This window comes from Leptopilina boulardi, unplaced genomic scaffold, assembly GCF_019393585.1.
Source record: "Leptopilina boulardi isolate dan_hultmark-lab unplaced genomic scaffold, ZJU_Lbou_2.1 LbouV2_305, whole genome shotgun sequence".
In the NCBI taxonomy this organism is placed as follows: domain Eukaryota; kingdom Metazoa; phylum Arthropoda; class Insecta; order Hymenoptera; family Figitidae; genus Leptopilina; species Leptopilina boulardi.
In genome coordinates this window covers 2,377,056-2,394,986 of record NW_026137869.1, presented here as the reverse complement: position 1 = coordinate 2,394,986, position 17,931 = coordinate 2,377,056, and the positions used below count along the sequence as shown (strand labels likewise).

The 17,931-nt window shown below is 29.3% G+C and overlaps 1 protein-coding gene across 2 annotated transcripts in view; it reads right to left on the bottom strand.

Moving 5' to 3' along the window:
- The window catches only part of LOC127283080 (LIM domain-binding protein 2), a 103,173-nt gene extending 85,871 nt beyond the window's left edge, over positions 1-17,302 (bottom strand). The window contains exons 1-2 of one of the 2 annotated variants that reach the window (XM_051307746.1): positions 16,661-17,302; positions 15,393-16,041 (exon numbers count right to left, since the gene is read on the bottom strand). In XM_051307746.1, the coding sequence (XP_051163703.1) occupies positions 15,393-16,041; positions 16,661-16,685 (674 nt within the window). In that variant the 5' untranslated portion in view covers positions 16,686-17,302. The remainder of the gene's footprint in view (positions 1-15,392; positions 16,042-16,660) is intronic. The other variant, XM_051307745.1, reaches the window with a different exon arrangement.
- Positions 17,303-17,931: the final 629 nt, after the last annotated feature.

Genomic DNA, 17,931 nt, shown 5'->3' with positions numbered 1-17,931 from the left:
TGGTCCTTTGCAATGGTAAAAGCTAACCAACGATCGTACAAACGAACAAACAGGACAAACCGGAGTGTGCGAAGAACCGAGAGAGAGAAAGAGAGAGGAGGGAGAAAAAACAAGGAAGAAACGGCAAAGAGGGAGGAAAAGAGAAAGAGAAAATTTATAAAAAAAAAAAAAGAGAAACGAGGGGGAGGGAGAGGACAGGACAACAGTTGTTCAACCAACGACTCCCTGAAGTGTTATACAAGAATGGACAATAATATTTCTGCAAGTGACTGTTAGTCGCGCCTTGCGGACCAAGTTTCGACCCTGTTTACATCGGGATCGAGCCCTCCTAAGTTTCGTCTCCGCCTAGTGGCTTCCGAGAAGAACTCATCTACATCTACGATAGACAGAGAGAAGTAAAAGACAGTGCTGAAGAAAAAGAAAGGATACGAGAGGAGAGAAAAAGAAGAAATCACAAGGAGGGGAAACCGGACGAATTTTTATTATATTCCACAGCTCGTGACTATGGAATATTCACTATACATACAAAGAGAGCGAGAGAGAGAGAGATGAAAATAAAATGTGAGTCCTCATCACCATTTTTGTACCAATTACCGTCTGGGTGACTCTCACTGATTTCGTTTCCTCTTTTATATAGAAAAACTAAAAAATTTCCTATATACTAAAAACAACAATATAAATCATCATTTTTATGATCATCATAAGCTGCAAAAAAAAAAATTCAAATTCTATATATTTTCACGTAAATTATAAAGAATATAAATTTTTTTTCTAGAATAAAGGAATTAACCGAAAAATCGTCATAGAATATTTTTTATCAGATAAGAAAAATTAAAATTCGAAAAATATGAGAGACAAGTGATTAAAAAGAAAAGCAGAATGTTATTTCGCTCTTGTCAATTAATTTTTGTTTTACTTCTGTTTAATCGCGAGAGGAAGGTCAACGAATTTGCAACTACAATGGTTCGGACTTGAGGCAAGTCATCTACAATTTCAAAGATACACGATACCGTGACACTCCCTTGAAATCGATCCTCTCTCGCGAGAGAGAAAGAGAGAGAGAGAGAGAGACCAAAGGAAAAAGATATTCCGGGTTGATGTCGTGGGAGGAGTCGCAGAGTCTGAAGGACAACGATCTCAACTTTTGTCAAAAAAAAAAGAAAAAAAACATTCTAATTTATTCGTTCGTGAATATATGTCCTTTTAAAGATAGAAGGTCAATTCACGGGGGCAACAGGTGAAAACTACTACTATATTTATTTCACATCAATACAATTAATTCACATCAACTGGTATTTTGTATACCAAAATTATTGAAAATCAAATCTATAAATTTAATCATATTTCTAAAAAATTTATATACACTGAATTTTGTATACCAAAATTATTGAAAATCAAATCTATAAATTCAATCATATTTCTAAAAATTTATATACACTGTAAAAAATTTATTTGATACAAATAATTGATTATTTCAGTAATAGCAAACAGATATTTATTTGTATATGAAATAAATATTTATTTGAACCAAATAAACTGTATTTAAAGCAATTTCTCTATATTTAAAATAAAATTTAATTGACTGAAATAAAAATTATTTACTTCTAGAAAATATTTATTCGATAATAGAGATTATTTGAATCAAATAAATTGAAAAAAGCAAATCAAATTTTTATAAAAATTTATATAAAATTATAAACTAAAAAAAATAAATAAATTCTTTTGTAAAAATTGAAATTTCCAATTATTTTCAAAAAATTAAAATCAAAATTGAGGAATGATAAAAAAAATTCCAAGGTCCTTGAAATCAAACTTCTCGCATTTGGTTGATCCCCGCAAATTGCGCCCACGTGTAACGGAAGTTAACTTAATTACGATCAATTAAGGGGCAATTAACCGAGTGACATCGCGGTGCGCCCGGTGACGTATGCGGAATCATCCGTTCATCCAACCGTCAGTCTGTCTAATAAATTAACGAGGCACTAACAACCCTATCCTCGGTGTGTAAAATCAGAACATTTCACTTTGGACTCCGCTAATATCTTTCATGGAGAAAAAAAAAAGTAATAAAATTCCCATATAAATGAAATAAATACCGCTAAAGTGAAAAAAAAAATTTATTTGATTCAAATAATTGTTTACTATTAGCAAATAAATATTTATCAAATAATTTTTGAAACAAAATAATTCAACTGCAATTTGGAGCAATAATTTCTGTATTAAAAAAGAAGAAATAACTTTTTATCCTAAAAAAATTTTTTTTCTTAGAACATGTGTTATCGAGCAAATCACACCATGAAATTTTAGTGATCTGCCATGAAGACACACGACACTAATATATATATATATAGGAGGGACAAGCTCTGCACTATAATTAATGATTCACAAGGTGTGTTGCAGCAAAGTAGCGGACGAGTGACAAAAAGCCAACTACTTCGCGGTCGCGCGCCTCCGACTAATGGAGATGAAATACGGATAGTCTTTCGGAAGCAAAAGAGAGAGAACACCACACTATAATAAAATACAAAAAAAACTCAAAGATGATATTTATAATTTTTTCCCCTACGAAAAATTTTCTATTTTTTCAATAAAAAAATAAAACCTATTATTTTAATCAGAGAATTATAATTTGATCTCTACCTTAAAAAAAAAGGTCAGGGCGCGAAAACCGCAATTCGTCAGGGTGTCGCCCTTTACGATCACGATATCGTTCTAATTTGCTGCGCGGAAATCGATTTTGCGGTTGTGCAATTTTTAAACTTCGTGATATGGTTACTTAGAAGTATATATATATATACATTTAATGATCGCACATAGATTGTACCCTGTCAAACGAATTATATAGTTTAATCAATCTAATTTATTTTATGACTCTCAATCTTTGTGCGCGCAAGAAAGAAAACTTTTTTTTCACTTTTAATTGCACTCGATTTTTTAGGTAAAAAAAAGAAGATAAAATGTATGACACAAAGAATATATATATATATATATATATTCTTAAGTACCTAGTAAAATCAAAAACTTCTTTCGGACGCGTGTGCTATGGCTAATCGAGCGAGACCAAAAGAAATGAATCGAAAGACAGTAGGAAAGAAATAAAGAAAGAGGAATAAAGAGAGTAGCATGAAAAGTGGTCGCACGACGAAACTTAACGACTCGACAATGGATCGCTAACCAGGCTGTCGTCGTCAACTTTGAAACACATACATGAATGGATCGTAGAAAGAAAAATATTGCACCAAGAATAAATATTGTCAACTCAGTGAAAAAAAAAGTTCATTCAGAAAACAGAAAAATAATTTGAAATTTATCTGTTCTACATTATGGGCAACTCCACGAAACTTTTAACTTTTGTGATTTTCAAATCGAACACTTAAAAATCTGAATTATTTTTAGTTAAAACTTTGGGTACCATTTTTTGTGCTAAATTATATACACAAAGGAACATTTATGTACAATATTAGAACAAATTATTTATTTGACAATTAGTTTTATAAGTTAAAAAGTGAAAAAATACTTCAATTTCATTTGAATTTCTTGAAAAAGTTAACGTTTTTATTTTTTCTGTTTATATTAATTTATTTAATTTTAATTTCTGAACGGATTGTTATAACAAATTTTAATTTCGACTAGTTGTTATGTAATATGACTTTATAAATATTCAGGTATTATTGTTGTTTGGTTTATGTTAATTTTGATTAATTTGTGCTGTGTATTTATTAATTTTGGTGTTTTTTTCAAATAAATTAGCCTGAAGAAGATAGCAAACCAAGCTATCGAAACGTAGCAACTTAACATGACATAGACTTGATTTATGTTTCTTTTACCTTCCTTTGGATCGAATTTACCTTTTACACATATATACACTTGGAAGGGAATTATATTTCTTGATTATTAAAAATACGAAGGTTTGATTGAGTGATAGCACTTTTTAAAAAAATTCAATTGAACGTCTTCTTATGAAAATATCTATTACGGCGTTGGATAAAAATAAAAGTTCAATGCATTTCTTAAAAGGTGATGAAAAAACAAAACTTTTAAGACCTTTTTCAATGATGTGCCTCTAATTGTATTCCTGTGGCAACAATTTAAAGATGATAATAAAAATCGTGATTTCATTTAAATTTATACATTTTTGAAAGGCACAACTGCATTTTTGCTTTAAACAGATCAATCTATGGTGTGATCGAAACATTTTCATACATATATTTGAATACAAAAACGCCGCTTAAGATGAGCCAAAAGTTCTGAACGTTCAAATGAACAAAATATTTTTTTTAATCTATAAATTATTAAAAATTATAATTTAAATATTAAATAAAACAGTAAATTAAACAAATATTAAATTAATAACTTCTTTTAGGATATTTAAAATAATATTTTGTAATAAAATTCGTACTTAAAGAAGTTGTAAAAAAAAATTTTGTTCATTTGAACGTTCAAAACTTTTGGCTCATCGCTTAAGGATTTTAAGTGAAATAAATTTTATTAAGTTAAGAATATGTTGAAAAAACTTTTTTGGAGTCTTTACCCTCTCTTTTCTCAAAATTCTGAAATTCTCAAAAAAAAATTGAATTTTTCAATTTTATATGTAATTTATTAACATTAAAGAGTTTAAAGAGTTAAACATTGACGGCGTGAGCTAAAAATGAATCACGCATATGAATTTGTAGTGCTAAAATGTACTTAAACGTGTATATACAAAGTGACATCAATGTGCCTGCAAATTAAAAAAAGAAATTTTTTTTTTCATGAAAGTTAAAAGTTTCGTATGGATTTGCCCATATAAAGATTTTTTTAAAAATACATTTAAAAACCAATAAATTTTGAAATTATTTTTTCTATATATTTGAAATAGGAATTTTTTTCGACCTATTATGAATTTCCTAAGCTACCAAGACTCTACTCTTCCACAGGTGGTCGGGTCACGAACTGACCCCACCACTCGCGAGTACTACTTGACCCTTTATGCGTTAGGTTACGTTAAGTAGAAGAACTTAGATAAGTTTGTTGCAAAAAACGGACAGTTTAGATTAATTTCAATCCTGTTTACAAAAAAAAAAATTAAAATTCAGATTCATTTTTTTTTTTCTTTCTTTCTTTAAACTTATAATCTTTTACAACTGCAATTTTCAATATACCTTGACAAGTTGAACGACTTTCCTGAGAAATATCACGACATTTACGCAACTGTAATTGTCCTGACCTAATTTCCGTATCTTCGAGATAGTGGTTATCTAAGAAGAAATCCTCATCATGCATTTATATATATATAAAAAAGAAACCTTCAACAAGTCGTGACGAACTAGAAAAAAAAATTGTGTTTTAAATCCACGTATTTTTTCCTAATTATTTACTAACAAAGTTTCAGTATCTAAAAATTATCAATTCCTAAAATTTGTTAAAATAAAATATTTTTCAAATTTTGAATTCGTTTTTATTAAAATACAATAAATTAAAGTAATTAAAATTTTAATAATTTCTAAATTATTTTCTATACTGCTTGAAAAATGGACCTTTTTCCTCTAAAAAAAAATAATTTTTACGAATTTTAATCACATTTTTAAATCTAATTTTAAAAATTAATTAACGCCCTCTACTATACTGAATATATAATATAGCGCTGGAGGAGAATTTATTAAAATGCGAGAATGGTAGAGAGAGAGAGAGAGAGAGAGAAAGAAGAAAATCGAAAAATTTATTTCTAAAAATAGAAATAAATTCTAACAATTATTAATAATTAAATTAATCTAATTTTATAGTTAAGATACTCATTAAATACTGATTAGATGAAAGAGAATAGATACAAGTAATGTAGATTTGATTCCAGCAACCCTTTCAGACTGGTTCGAGGGTGTTCGAGGTACGAGACGAGTCGCTCAGTTGGTTCGTCTGTAGAAGACCGCGGTTGCTATGGTAACCCACCACCACTACCACTACCACAGCCCGATGTAATTATTTGAAAAACGCCCGCCGCAGCTCCACAACCCCCCTTTTCCACCCACCTCACCATCGGGATAGTTGCGATGGTACACAGCGATTCAAAAGCTGCTGGGCTCATTTCTCGAAAAAGAAGTCAAAGACATTTTTTACACAATTCATAAAAAATAAAAAAAAATAATAATAATACAAAAAAATCTTTCATTAATTTTGCAATTTTTTCTACACTTGTAATATTTTTCAAAAATTATTTTCTTTCTTAAATAAAAAATAATTTTTCTATTTTTTTAATAACAAAATATGAAATATAAAATATTGCCAATAGAAAAAAAAATAATCTTTCGATTTTTAAAATTTTGAATTAGAAAAAAATTTACCCTCTTGGGAACTTTATTGATATGAAAAAGTTCTCTTCGATTAAAAGAAACTTTTTTAAAATTGTTAATTTGAATTTAAAATATCTAAATTATAATTAAAAAATGGAGAAATAATAAACCAATTAATTTTCTTAATTTAGGACAATTATTTAAATTTATAAACACCCCCCCCCCCCAGTTAAGGAATTATATACAGTGGAACCTCGATTATCCGAACCGAAAAACATTTTATCCGAACTATTTTTTGGTCTCCCGAATTTTAAATTTTATTTTCTCTATTTATTTTATCATTCAAAGCAAAATAACCAAATTAATGCCAAAAAAATCTTAAAAATTTCCGAATTTTTTGAGTTTTTAATATATTATTAATTAATATATATTTACATATATGTATATACTTATGTATATTTAAAAACATATGTACTGTACATTTTTTTACTTTAATTATTAAAAAAAATTAAAATCTCTATTATCCGAATTTTCGATTATCCGAACCCGGCCTTGCCTAGATTAGTTCGGATAATCGAGGTTCCACTGTAACTAAAAATTCTAGATTTAAATAAATTTATTTCAAATGAGAACGAAATTGAATAATTATATTGTTTCTGACTTCTTTCTCTAACAATTTTCTACCCTTGCGGTTTAATTTAATTATATAAAAATCTTTAAAAAATCGAAAGTAAATTGATTAATACCTACGAAAAAATTTATTTGATTCAAATAATCAGTTACTTTATTATCAAATAAATATTTTTAATAATTTTTATTTGAGCCAATTAAATGGTATATATTTCAATTACAGAAATTATTTTACTTGTTTCAAATAAAAATTATTTTATACAGTAGAAAAAAATAGTATTGAAACAAGGAAACAAATTGTCCGTATTTAATAATTTTTTTTTTGATCCAAGAAAATTTTACTAGTTTCAAGTAAATTTTCTTGAATTAAGAAAATAGTAACAAATAAGGATAAGGAGAGTGTGTGAGAGAGAGAGTCTGGTTGCAAGTAGAAGGATAATTTTCCTGAATTAATGATACTTTTTTTCAATTTACAAATAAATATTTATTTGAAATAGTCAAGTATCCGATTATATTTAAATCAAATAATTTTTTTTTTCAGTATAGTTAAAAATCATAAACAAAATCAGAAATCAACATTCCATTTATATTTAACATAAGAAGAATAAAATAATTTCTTTCAGAATTGATCAAAATTACTAAGGGTCGAAAGAAATTTCGTTTTTTCAAAAAGCAAACAAGTACAAAAAGGACAAAAATCAAAAAAAAGTACAAAAAGTAAAATCATGGAGAACATGTTATACAAGTAACAAACGAACTCAAAAGAAGAAATATATATATATAACTTTGAAAGAGTTTGAATCCACGTGACTTGGAACTTTCTTAAATCGGTATTTATATAATTTCCACGTGGTTCCTATCATCACGTCTTGGACAACGCGTTTACGCAGAGGGGATGGAGAGAGTGAGAGAGAGAGAGAGAGTCTGGTTGCAAGTAGAAGGGTAAGAGAGGGCTTTAAGAAGAAGGGGAGGGGAGGGGGGGTTGTGGCGATACTCACTTGTTGCTTGCTCGACTAATTGCCAAGTAATTGGCCCCGTACCCTCGGCCGTATAAAGTTTGCTTCATTGTCTTTAATAACGCCCTGACCTGCGCTAATGGTCTCACGTCTCATTCGTCTTCCTCTCTCTCACTAACACACACACACACACAAACTCTCTCTCTCTCTCTTTAATGTATCAGAGAGAGCACATCACGTTTTCGAGGGTTTCAATCCTACATATCTTAAATAAGTGATCCTTATTTCAAACCATCATCCCCTAATCTTTCCCCAAATCTCTCTCTCTCTCTCAAAAAAAAATGACCCAAAAAAAAGCGAACCTAACCTAGACAATATTAAAAAATTAATTAATTAAGAGAAATTTAGTCAAGCATTAAAAAAAAAAACTCTCAAATTAGACAAATCCTGTTAATTATTTTGCCAGCATCATTTATCATTGTGACCAATTATCTTGCGTGGCTTTATTCCCATAAGTCTTTTTCCACGGCACCATGAGCTCGCAAGTAGTCTCAAGAGTGTTATAATACAGATGAAAAAAAAAAGAAGAAGAAGAAGAAAAGTGAAAATTTGAGATAAAAGGAAAAAAAAATCCTATTTTATTGGCACAAAGCCATAGATAAGCCTCGAAAAAAATAAATAAATACAAATAGTCAATAATAAAACAAAAAACTCATTAGAATTATATACCAAATATAAACTATATACACAAAAATACTTTTATAATAAAAAACCATTCAAATATTGGGACGCATGATTATGTTCTAAATATCATTAGTCATAATTTACATTTTATCGAATTTTATTTGTCCTAATTAGTTTTGAGCCGAATTTTAATTTGTTCGAAATAGCATTTGGCATAATTTTCATCAATCCGATTTTCTATATGGCAGAATTTTTTAATAACGGAAAATTCAACTCACAGAATTTTTATTTCTTCGAATTTTTATTTGTCAGAATTTTTATTTGCTCGAATTTTCATTTAACATAATCGGCATTTTAAAGAATTTTTATTGGGTAGAATTTCATTGAATAGAATTTTCATTTGTTGGAATTATTATTTGATATAATTTCCATATAATCGATTTTTCATACTACAGAATTTTTACTTAACCGACAAATCATTTAATAGAATTTCTAATTGATAGAATTTTCATTTGTCCGAATTTTCAAATGTCCGAACAAACAATCGACAGAAAGATTTCGGCGCGATTTTTAAAATCAACCAATCACAATTTTATGAATAATTTTTGATTGGTTGATTTTAAAAATCGCGCCGAAATCTTTCTGTCGATTGTTTGTTCGGACATTTGAAAATTCGGACAAATGAAAATTATTTAAAATGCCGATTATGTTAAATGAAAATTCGAGCAAATAAAAATTCTGACAAATAAAAATTCGAAGAAATAAAAATTCTGTGAGTTGAATTTTTCGTTATAAAAAAATTCTGCCATATAGAAAATCGGATTGATGAAAATTATGCCAAATGCTATTTCGAACAAATTAAAATTCGGCTCAAAACTATGATTAGGACAAATAAAATTCGATAAAATGTAAATTATGACTAATGATTTGATAATCATGCGTCCCGAAATATTTTTCAGTATTATAACAATAATCTAAAATTTCGGAGAAAACAAAAAATCATGTGGTTTTTGTTATCTTGTATATATATAGGTAAACAACGTAACTAAAAAGTATATTATTGTGGGCAATTATTATATCCCAAGGACTGGGGAATTATCAGAGAGGAAGAATGTGGTTCATTATCCGATAGTAGAGAAGTTATTTTAATCTTTTTTTCGTATTTTCTCGCACAAATGTGTCATGAATGATGAAGATAAGCGAAAGACGAAAAAAAATGTATATATGGTGGGGGAAATGGGGGGGGGTAAAAAAAAGAAGTCTTTAAGAGCTAGGCGATTCCGAAGAAATGCACCTTGGTGAAGTCACCAATTAGTGGATACCGCAGAAAATTTCCGTGCAAAAGACCCCTTTAATCTGACACTAAAGAGACTGATGCCGCTCTACTATATATATATATATATAGTATACGCGAAAACTGGTCCCCTTTTTATTCTAACTGTTAGACTGTGGTTTACGATTACATTTATTACGCGCACTAATTGTTGGTTTTACTATTCAATATCTATTATTAATATATTATTTCCACAAAGTATATTCCCCCTCCCCTTTTTAAAATTTTCATACACACATTTGTTTTGATCACGGAAAAAAAATATATTTGCAACAACGAGAGATTTCACTAGATTAACAAAAGTTTTAATTCGTTTTAGCTAAATCTTTTTCTATTCTATACTAAAACCTTTCGCTAGCAGATGAATTTTTCTATATAAAATTTTCAAATTCCGAATTATTTATAACACCCAGAAAAATGTTTTATTTCAATCAAATATAATATAATTGAGTTAAATAAACGTATTTTTGTCTCAGCACCAAACAGACATTTTATTTTGTTTTAACACTGAAAAAAAATTCTGGTTATTCCAACTAGAATTCTGGTTAGGGTATATTTAACATTTTGATTCTAGTTAGGTTAACCAGAATTCTGGTTATTTTAACGAGAATTTAGTTAATGCAACTAGAATTCTGGTTAATTTAACTAGAAAGTAATGTTAAATATAGCCTAATCAGAATTTTTTTTAAATAAAAATTTTATTCGACATAAATAAATAAAATATATTTAAGCCAAAAAAAATTTTATTTCAAACAAATAAAAAGTCTATCTGGTGCTACGACAAATATATAATTTCTCTGGGTGTAATAACTATAAAAAAATATATTTACATAAATAAATAATTTTTTAAATAAATATATTTTTTTGCGAATAAATATTTTATATAATATAAATATCAATATTAAAATTGTCGAAAAAAAAATATTAACGTAATAACTGCATGGAAATTATCCTATACAATATTAAGAAGAAGAAGAAGAAGAAAAAGAAGGGGTAAAAAAGAGTCAAGTTCAAGAATTTGCGCTTATATTAAAAGTGTATGAGCATCTTAGTTCTGAGAATATAATATTGGCTGAAGAGGAAAATGACTGGTAAATTCTGTAGGAAATGACGACCACCCCGATGTGAAATGGCCGTCTTTGAAACATTTTTACTTCCCATTAGAAGACATTTGATTTACGCGCCGTTAATAATGAACATGCGCACAGTAGACATTTTAGACGATAGAGGCCTTACGTATACTAACAACTTTTTGCACACTATGTGTTCTCTCAGTCTATATATGTATATATATACACACACACACACTCTTGTGTAAAACTTCTCTGGGAATTTCATCGTAAAACCGTCTTTCTCTCTCTTTCTCGATATATTACACTACAATTTACGCAGCGACACGCAAAATAATCCCGTTTTTAAATGATGGATATTAAATATTTTTAATTTTATAATAAAATATTTTATAATAATTTTTTTTTGGTTTTATTTTCCCTAATTTTTTTAAATTCTCAATAAAAATTTATAAATATTATATACTACTAATATTTTTTATTAATAACATAATTAATACTTAATTAATAACATAATTAATATTTAATTAATAAAATAATAATTATTTATTTAATAAAAATAATTAATATTTAATTAATATTCATTTAATAAAATAATTAATATTTAATTAATATAGAAAAAAATTTATTTGATTCAAATAATCGGTTACTTGAACTAAATAATTTTTTATTTTAATTATATTTGAAGCAATAATTTGTGTATTTGAAACAAATACGATTTAATTAACGAAATTAATAATTATTATTTCATAAAAATATTTATTTGTTAATAAAGTAAGGGGACATTCATTAATTACGTAAGGACGATTTTGGCTAATTTTGACCCCCCCCCTCTTTCCATGTAAGGATACATTAGATTTTTCGGACCCCCCCTCCTCCTTCTTACGTAAGTTTTTAACAATATTAATGTATAATTAAAAAATTAATTACTACTATACAAATGAAAAATACTTGGCAAAATCTTACATACACTGAAAAAAAATTTATTTGATTCAAATACCGGTGTATTTGGTTATTATCAAATAAATATTTACTTGAATCAAATATTTCAGTATTTAAAGCAAATATCATTTATTTGATTCAAATAAAAAATATTTGATTCAAGTAAATATTTATTTGATAATAACCAAATACACCGGTATTTGAATCAAATAAATTTTTTTTTCAGTGTAAGAGTGGCTTCTGCCCCCTCCACCCCCCAACGTAAGACAATGTAGAGATTTTATAAACCCACCCTCCCCCTGTAGACCCTTACGTAATTAATGAATGATCCCCAACCGATTATTAGAATCAAATTTTTTTTGTAATAATTAAATAGAAATATTTTACGAGAAAATTTTATTTCAGAAATTGATTTAAAAAAAAAAATTTGAATTTAAAAAAAGCGAAAAAAAATGAATTTACACAAAGACAATGAAATTATTTTCGACAGAACCTACACGAATGAAACAATATAGAAATTAGATTTTCAAACACGTGGGTCCATAACGAATATTTTACTATCGTTTAAGTAACATTTCTCTCGTTTAGTTTACCTTTATGGTCAAGGTGTTAAATGCATCTTATCCGCGGGTTAAAACTTGTTAAGACTCCCTCGAGACATTAAGGTTAAACTGTTTATGGTGTGTATATATATATAAATATACATAGTCTGATATATTCTTCGTTAAGATACAATAATAACAAGAGCCATGAAAAGCTCGAGCTTTAATTCATTAACTCTACCTACAGTTTCACATTCTATAATTTATAAAGTATGCTAATAAAATTAATAAGAATTCAATTATAAATTAAATCGATTAAATATATAAAATATAATAATAATAATAATAAAATATAATTGAATCGATTTTGTTTCCAAAATTTTTGTTTCAATAAAAAAAAAATTTCCTACCCAAATATTTTTTCCTAAATATATATTTCAAAGAATTAAAAAAAATATATATATACGCATTTCCGTTTGTAGTTTATTTGAAAAATGACGTAAGCGAAAAATATGTAGTAGTAGTAGTAGTGATGGTGGTGGGAAGCTTCACAGAGAGAAGAATGAAAAATAAAGCAAAGGAAGAAGAAAAAAAAATAAGGGAGGGGAAGAGAGACGCGACGAAACAAGGACGAAGAGATAAGGGGACTAAGGTAGTAGCTTGAGCGCGAGAGAAGTAAGAGAAAATATAGAGGGTAGGAGGAAACGCGCCGCGCCGACTAGACGGCATCGTAAACTTTCTCGAAGAACTTTTGAATTTTAGTATATAAGGAGCACACGGGTTGCTAGTCTCGCTCCTATAAATTAAATGTTCCTTCCTTTCCTTCCTACTACTTTTTGGAAAAGGGGGAATAGAGGGGGGAGGGAGGGGAGCTTTATTTCTCCGAAGTGGAGGTTCCTTGCCCGATTAGCGATCCGTGATAATATCTCGCGCGCGTAAAAGAATTGCCAAGGTAGTGTATACCAAATATATATATATATATAAATATATACTAACAGTTTCATAAAGCAACGAATGATGTCGCCACTGTAAAAAAGCCCCCACGGGTTTGTGTCTTTGCTAAACCCAAAAAAAAAAAATATTTTAAACCCAAATTAATTTTTAAAATTATATCCCTACGAGAAAGAAAAGGATACAAAATATTTTTAATTTAAACTAAAAGTAATAATTTTTAAAAACGCTAATTAATAATTATTAAAAATTCGAAACTTATATAAAAATTAATTCAATATTAAAAAAATTGTTTAACTTTTTTTTTTGTTGTTAAACTTTCCTTTTTTCTGATTTGCCCAAACAGCATTAATTTATATGATGATAATAATTAGTTGTTGGAGAGTGATAAAGAATCTTTTCAAGTAAATGTCCTGTCATGAGTCACTTATTCAGATTTATTTCTTACAGGTCTTTGGGATCCTGCGTTATAGTCATATAGTGATAGGGTGGTCGAAGTCAGGAGACAACGGGGGCAGAAAGGGCAAGGGGGGAGGGGGTGGGGAGGAAAAAGGAAGGAGTCAGGGTTGGGTAAGAGGGGATAATTCCACGGTTAAATATCGGTAAAAATCAATACTATCTCTTTCCTCAGCGCACAGCCACCAACGGTTAATAATGCAAGAGAGAAATTATATAGGCGCAAAGACGCATATATCATCATAATATATTTTAAAAAATTAATTTCACATTTACTTATGAATTATATCAAAAGACATTGCCTATATCTATAAGTGAAATTCATTCTATATTTGATATAATCATTAATGTTGGAAAGAAATTCTATTTTGAAAATTCAAAAACTATTTTGTTAATAAAGAATATTTATGAAGAAGAAAACAATTTTTTTTAATTGGAATGACAAATAATTGAATATTAATTTTTATGGTGAAATAATATTAATTTTTATATTATTTATAATAGTATTAATTTTTGTATGAAAGAAAATTAATTTTTCGATTTTTGTATGAAAGAAATAAAATTTTTTTATTTTATCTTTAAATATTGTTCTAATGTCGATATTTGACAAGAAACAAAGAAGAAGAAGGCGATTCATTGGCCCCTAGAATAATCTAACCTAGTTTGTTTGATGATGCGTGACAGAGAGTGAACAACACTACTTCTCCAGAACTCAGAAACGAGACCTCTTCGACATCGACAAACTACGCGCACGCGCTCTCCTTTCTTTATCAATAAGAAAAAAATGTACAAAAGTTGGAAACTTTTTTTAAATTGCAAAAAAAAACAAATCTTAACAAATGAAATTTTCTCCAAAAATCACAATCACCGAATTTAAATTAGTGGCAAAAATCAACAGATAAACTTTACATTCAGATATCAAAAAGAAAATTTATTTTTTATATAAATTAAAATTTCTATAAATTTTAGGGGGGTTTTTTTTGTCTAGATTTTGGTGGGCTAATTTAGAAATTTCCCTCTAAATCCCTGGCTAATTTAAACTTTTTTTAATTTTTCTATAGATTTTCGCTTTGTAACGAGATTGAAATATAACAAATCCTGATTATTTATTCCATTTTTTTCTTTACTTTGTTCGACAACTAATTTTCTACAAAAGGATCTTTTTTTTCCTCTCATTATACTAAATAAATATTCATTTTCATCGTCTAAAATATTTTCTAATTTTATAAAAGTCCAAATTATATGTATTTTAAAAGACTCTTAATTTTTTCAATAATTGAAAATTGTCATAATTTTCAAATTATTTCTGCTTCCTTTTTCATCGCAAAGTTATTGTATCTCCATAAATAGGAGAATTATATAGAAATTATAATACACAGAACATGTTCCTGCTATTCTAAACGTTCAAAAGTAAATAAAATTTTTAATTCAATTTTATTTATAAAAAAATTATCACACCTTTTTTTTCGGAAAATATTTAGAAGAAGAACATTATTTTATTTTGAACGTTTAGAAATTAAGAACAAAGAAAAAAATTTTTTGGCCTTTTTTTGGTGACTCACCCTTGATCAATTCTGTCAACTCCACCTCCAGGGCCCATCATCGCCGGATGACCGGGTCCCATCGGACCGCCCATCGGATGTCCTCCAGGACCGTAAGGGCTACCAGGTGGCATTCCATATTGAGGACCACCAAATGGTTGACCAGGTGATGGAAAATGTGGATTTCCACCGCCAGGAGGAACAAAAGGAGGTCCCGATGATCCAGGTCGACTGACAAATTGCGGTGCTCCCGTTGGTGAACCAAATGGATTTGGACCACCGGGTCCATTAAATGGTGGTCCAGAATTATTGGGCGGCGGTGGAAAACCACCTGAATTTGGCGGTGGTCCTGGCCCCGGTGTCGATGATCCACTTGGTGCTGGCGATACAGTATATTGTGGTGTTGCCGATCCTGGCGGAGGACCTTGATAAGGAGGCGCACCTGCAGGACTTCCAGCTCCGCCGGCAAAAGGACTCGGTCCTTGAAAACCTCCTGCATTATTTTGTGGTCCTCCTGAATTATTATATGGGCCTGGCGTTGGTCCTCCGCCAGCGTTGGGAGTATAGGGTGATGCCTCCGAGCCAGGCGGTGGGCCCTTCCAAGAGGCAGGGGTTCCTGGGTCCTCCAGCGTGGTGGTAGCGGCCAGAGGCGGGTTCAGGCGGTTACAACCTGCAAAGGAAAAAAAAAATTTATTAATTCATTTCACCTCATTAAATAAATACCAATGTAAGCACTTTCTGTTACTTAAATTAAGGTCACACATCAATGAATGAAATATTTTTTCTGCTTATAAAATTTCAATTTTTTCCAGGTAAACAAAATTCAAACAAATACTTTAATAATTAATAAAAATAATAATAACATTTTTCACCAACGTTTAGAAATCTTAATGATTTTTTCAAAAAGTCGAATTAAAAATAATAATTAAATACAACGATATAAAAATTCAAATACCAAAGAATTATAAATATATTTAAACAAATCGGAAACTAGAAAATTTTTTTTTTCACAAGGAATTTGTTATTTTCTAATATTATATTTATTAATTTAAATTTTCTTAAGTCTTAAAAAGCTTATTTTATCGTATCAGCAGAAAAAAAAATACTAAACGAATCTAAACTGTTTGGTATCAAATTACAACTGACATAAGCAAAGGTTATGTCACCCCCAATGAACACATACAAAGTACAACTCAACCAGATGGTAAAATTTTGATAAATTCACGACAAATTAAACGAATTTAGAAGATTTTTTTTTTTAACAATATATAAATCAATTCACTAATCACCATTGTTTGTCCCATTCGCCTTCATCTCGTCTTCCACGAAATCATTCCAATTCTCGGGTCACCATCCGTTTTTTTCTTTTTTTTTTTAAAAAAAAAAATCACATACGGACAAACAATTTTCAATTTACTTTTCCAATACACATGAAATTTTCAAAATTTAACAATAAATTTTTTCTGTTTTGCCACACGAATTGAGGTTATGTACCGGCGACATAACCTATAATTAATCACGCGATTCACAGGGTTTTCGGAGTTATTTCACTGTAATTTATTATTCACATTAGTTTGAGATAATTTCCCACGTATCTTCACAATCCTTTGAATGTTATTCGCTATGCGAAAACGTCAATTTTTTTTTTCAACACATACAACAACGACGACGAGAGACTGCTTCCCCCCCGCGAAAGACGCGTTACCGGCTAATCTCACACGAATTTCACCGTTTTCTAGCAAATTCTCATCTCTATAAAAGGAAAATTCAAACGCGCATTCACATCCAAATACAAGCACCACACTAACATTGCATCAATTTAATGCATTTCGACGTCACATTGAAAAAAATTTCACCAATTTCACGACATCCCAAACACACGAGTGAATGGAGTGAGAGAGACGAAGGCAAGCGCGAATAAACACCACTGAAGTCGACACAACGTCCAGTCATCAGGACCGTAACAAGGCTCAATTTTTCCATAACCACCAAAAGAAAAAAAAAAAAAAAAAACTTTCTACATAAATACGAAAAACTTCAATTTCACCGGAATTTTGTAATTAATTTTCATCAACAATTTTATGTTTCTAATCGAAACAATGGAATGAGAATAATAATTAAATTAGAAGAAAAAAAGGTGCAACCATTTACCTTTTGTCTTGAATAATCCAGTGGGACACACTTTTTCTTTTGAAAATAAATTTCTCTTCTTTGATTGTGTGGGAGGGGCAAATTTTTTTTTTTTTTAAATAAATATTTGTCTCTTTAATTATAAGTCTTGATCACTAATAATCGGCAGCGAAAGGTCGCTCATTGTGACACATACACACACACACATATACACACGCGGGACTAATATATAAAACTCTTTAGTCGTTTTTGCGATGCGATTCAACTCTTTTTATTTTCTGTCCCTTTTTTTCACACACAATTTTCACTCACACGCACTCGTCACGCGACTCGGGAATAACACACGTACACACGTGCGCCAGGAGCGTAAAATGGGCGCCAACGACCCCACAACCCGTTAACATTGTCGAGAATCTCAAATTTCCAGACA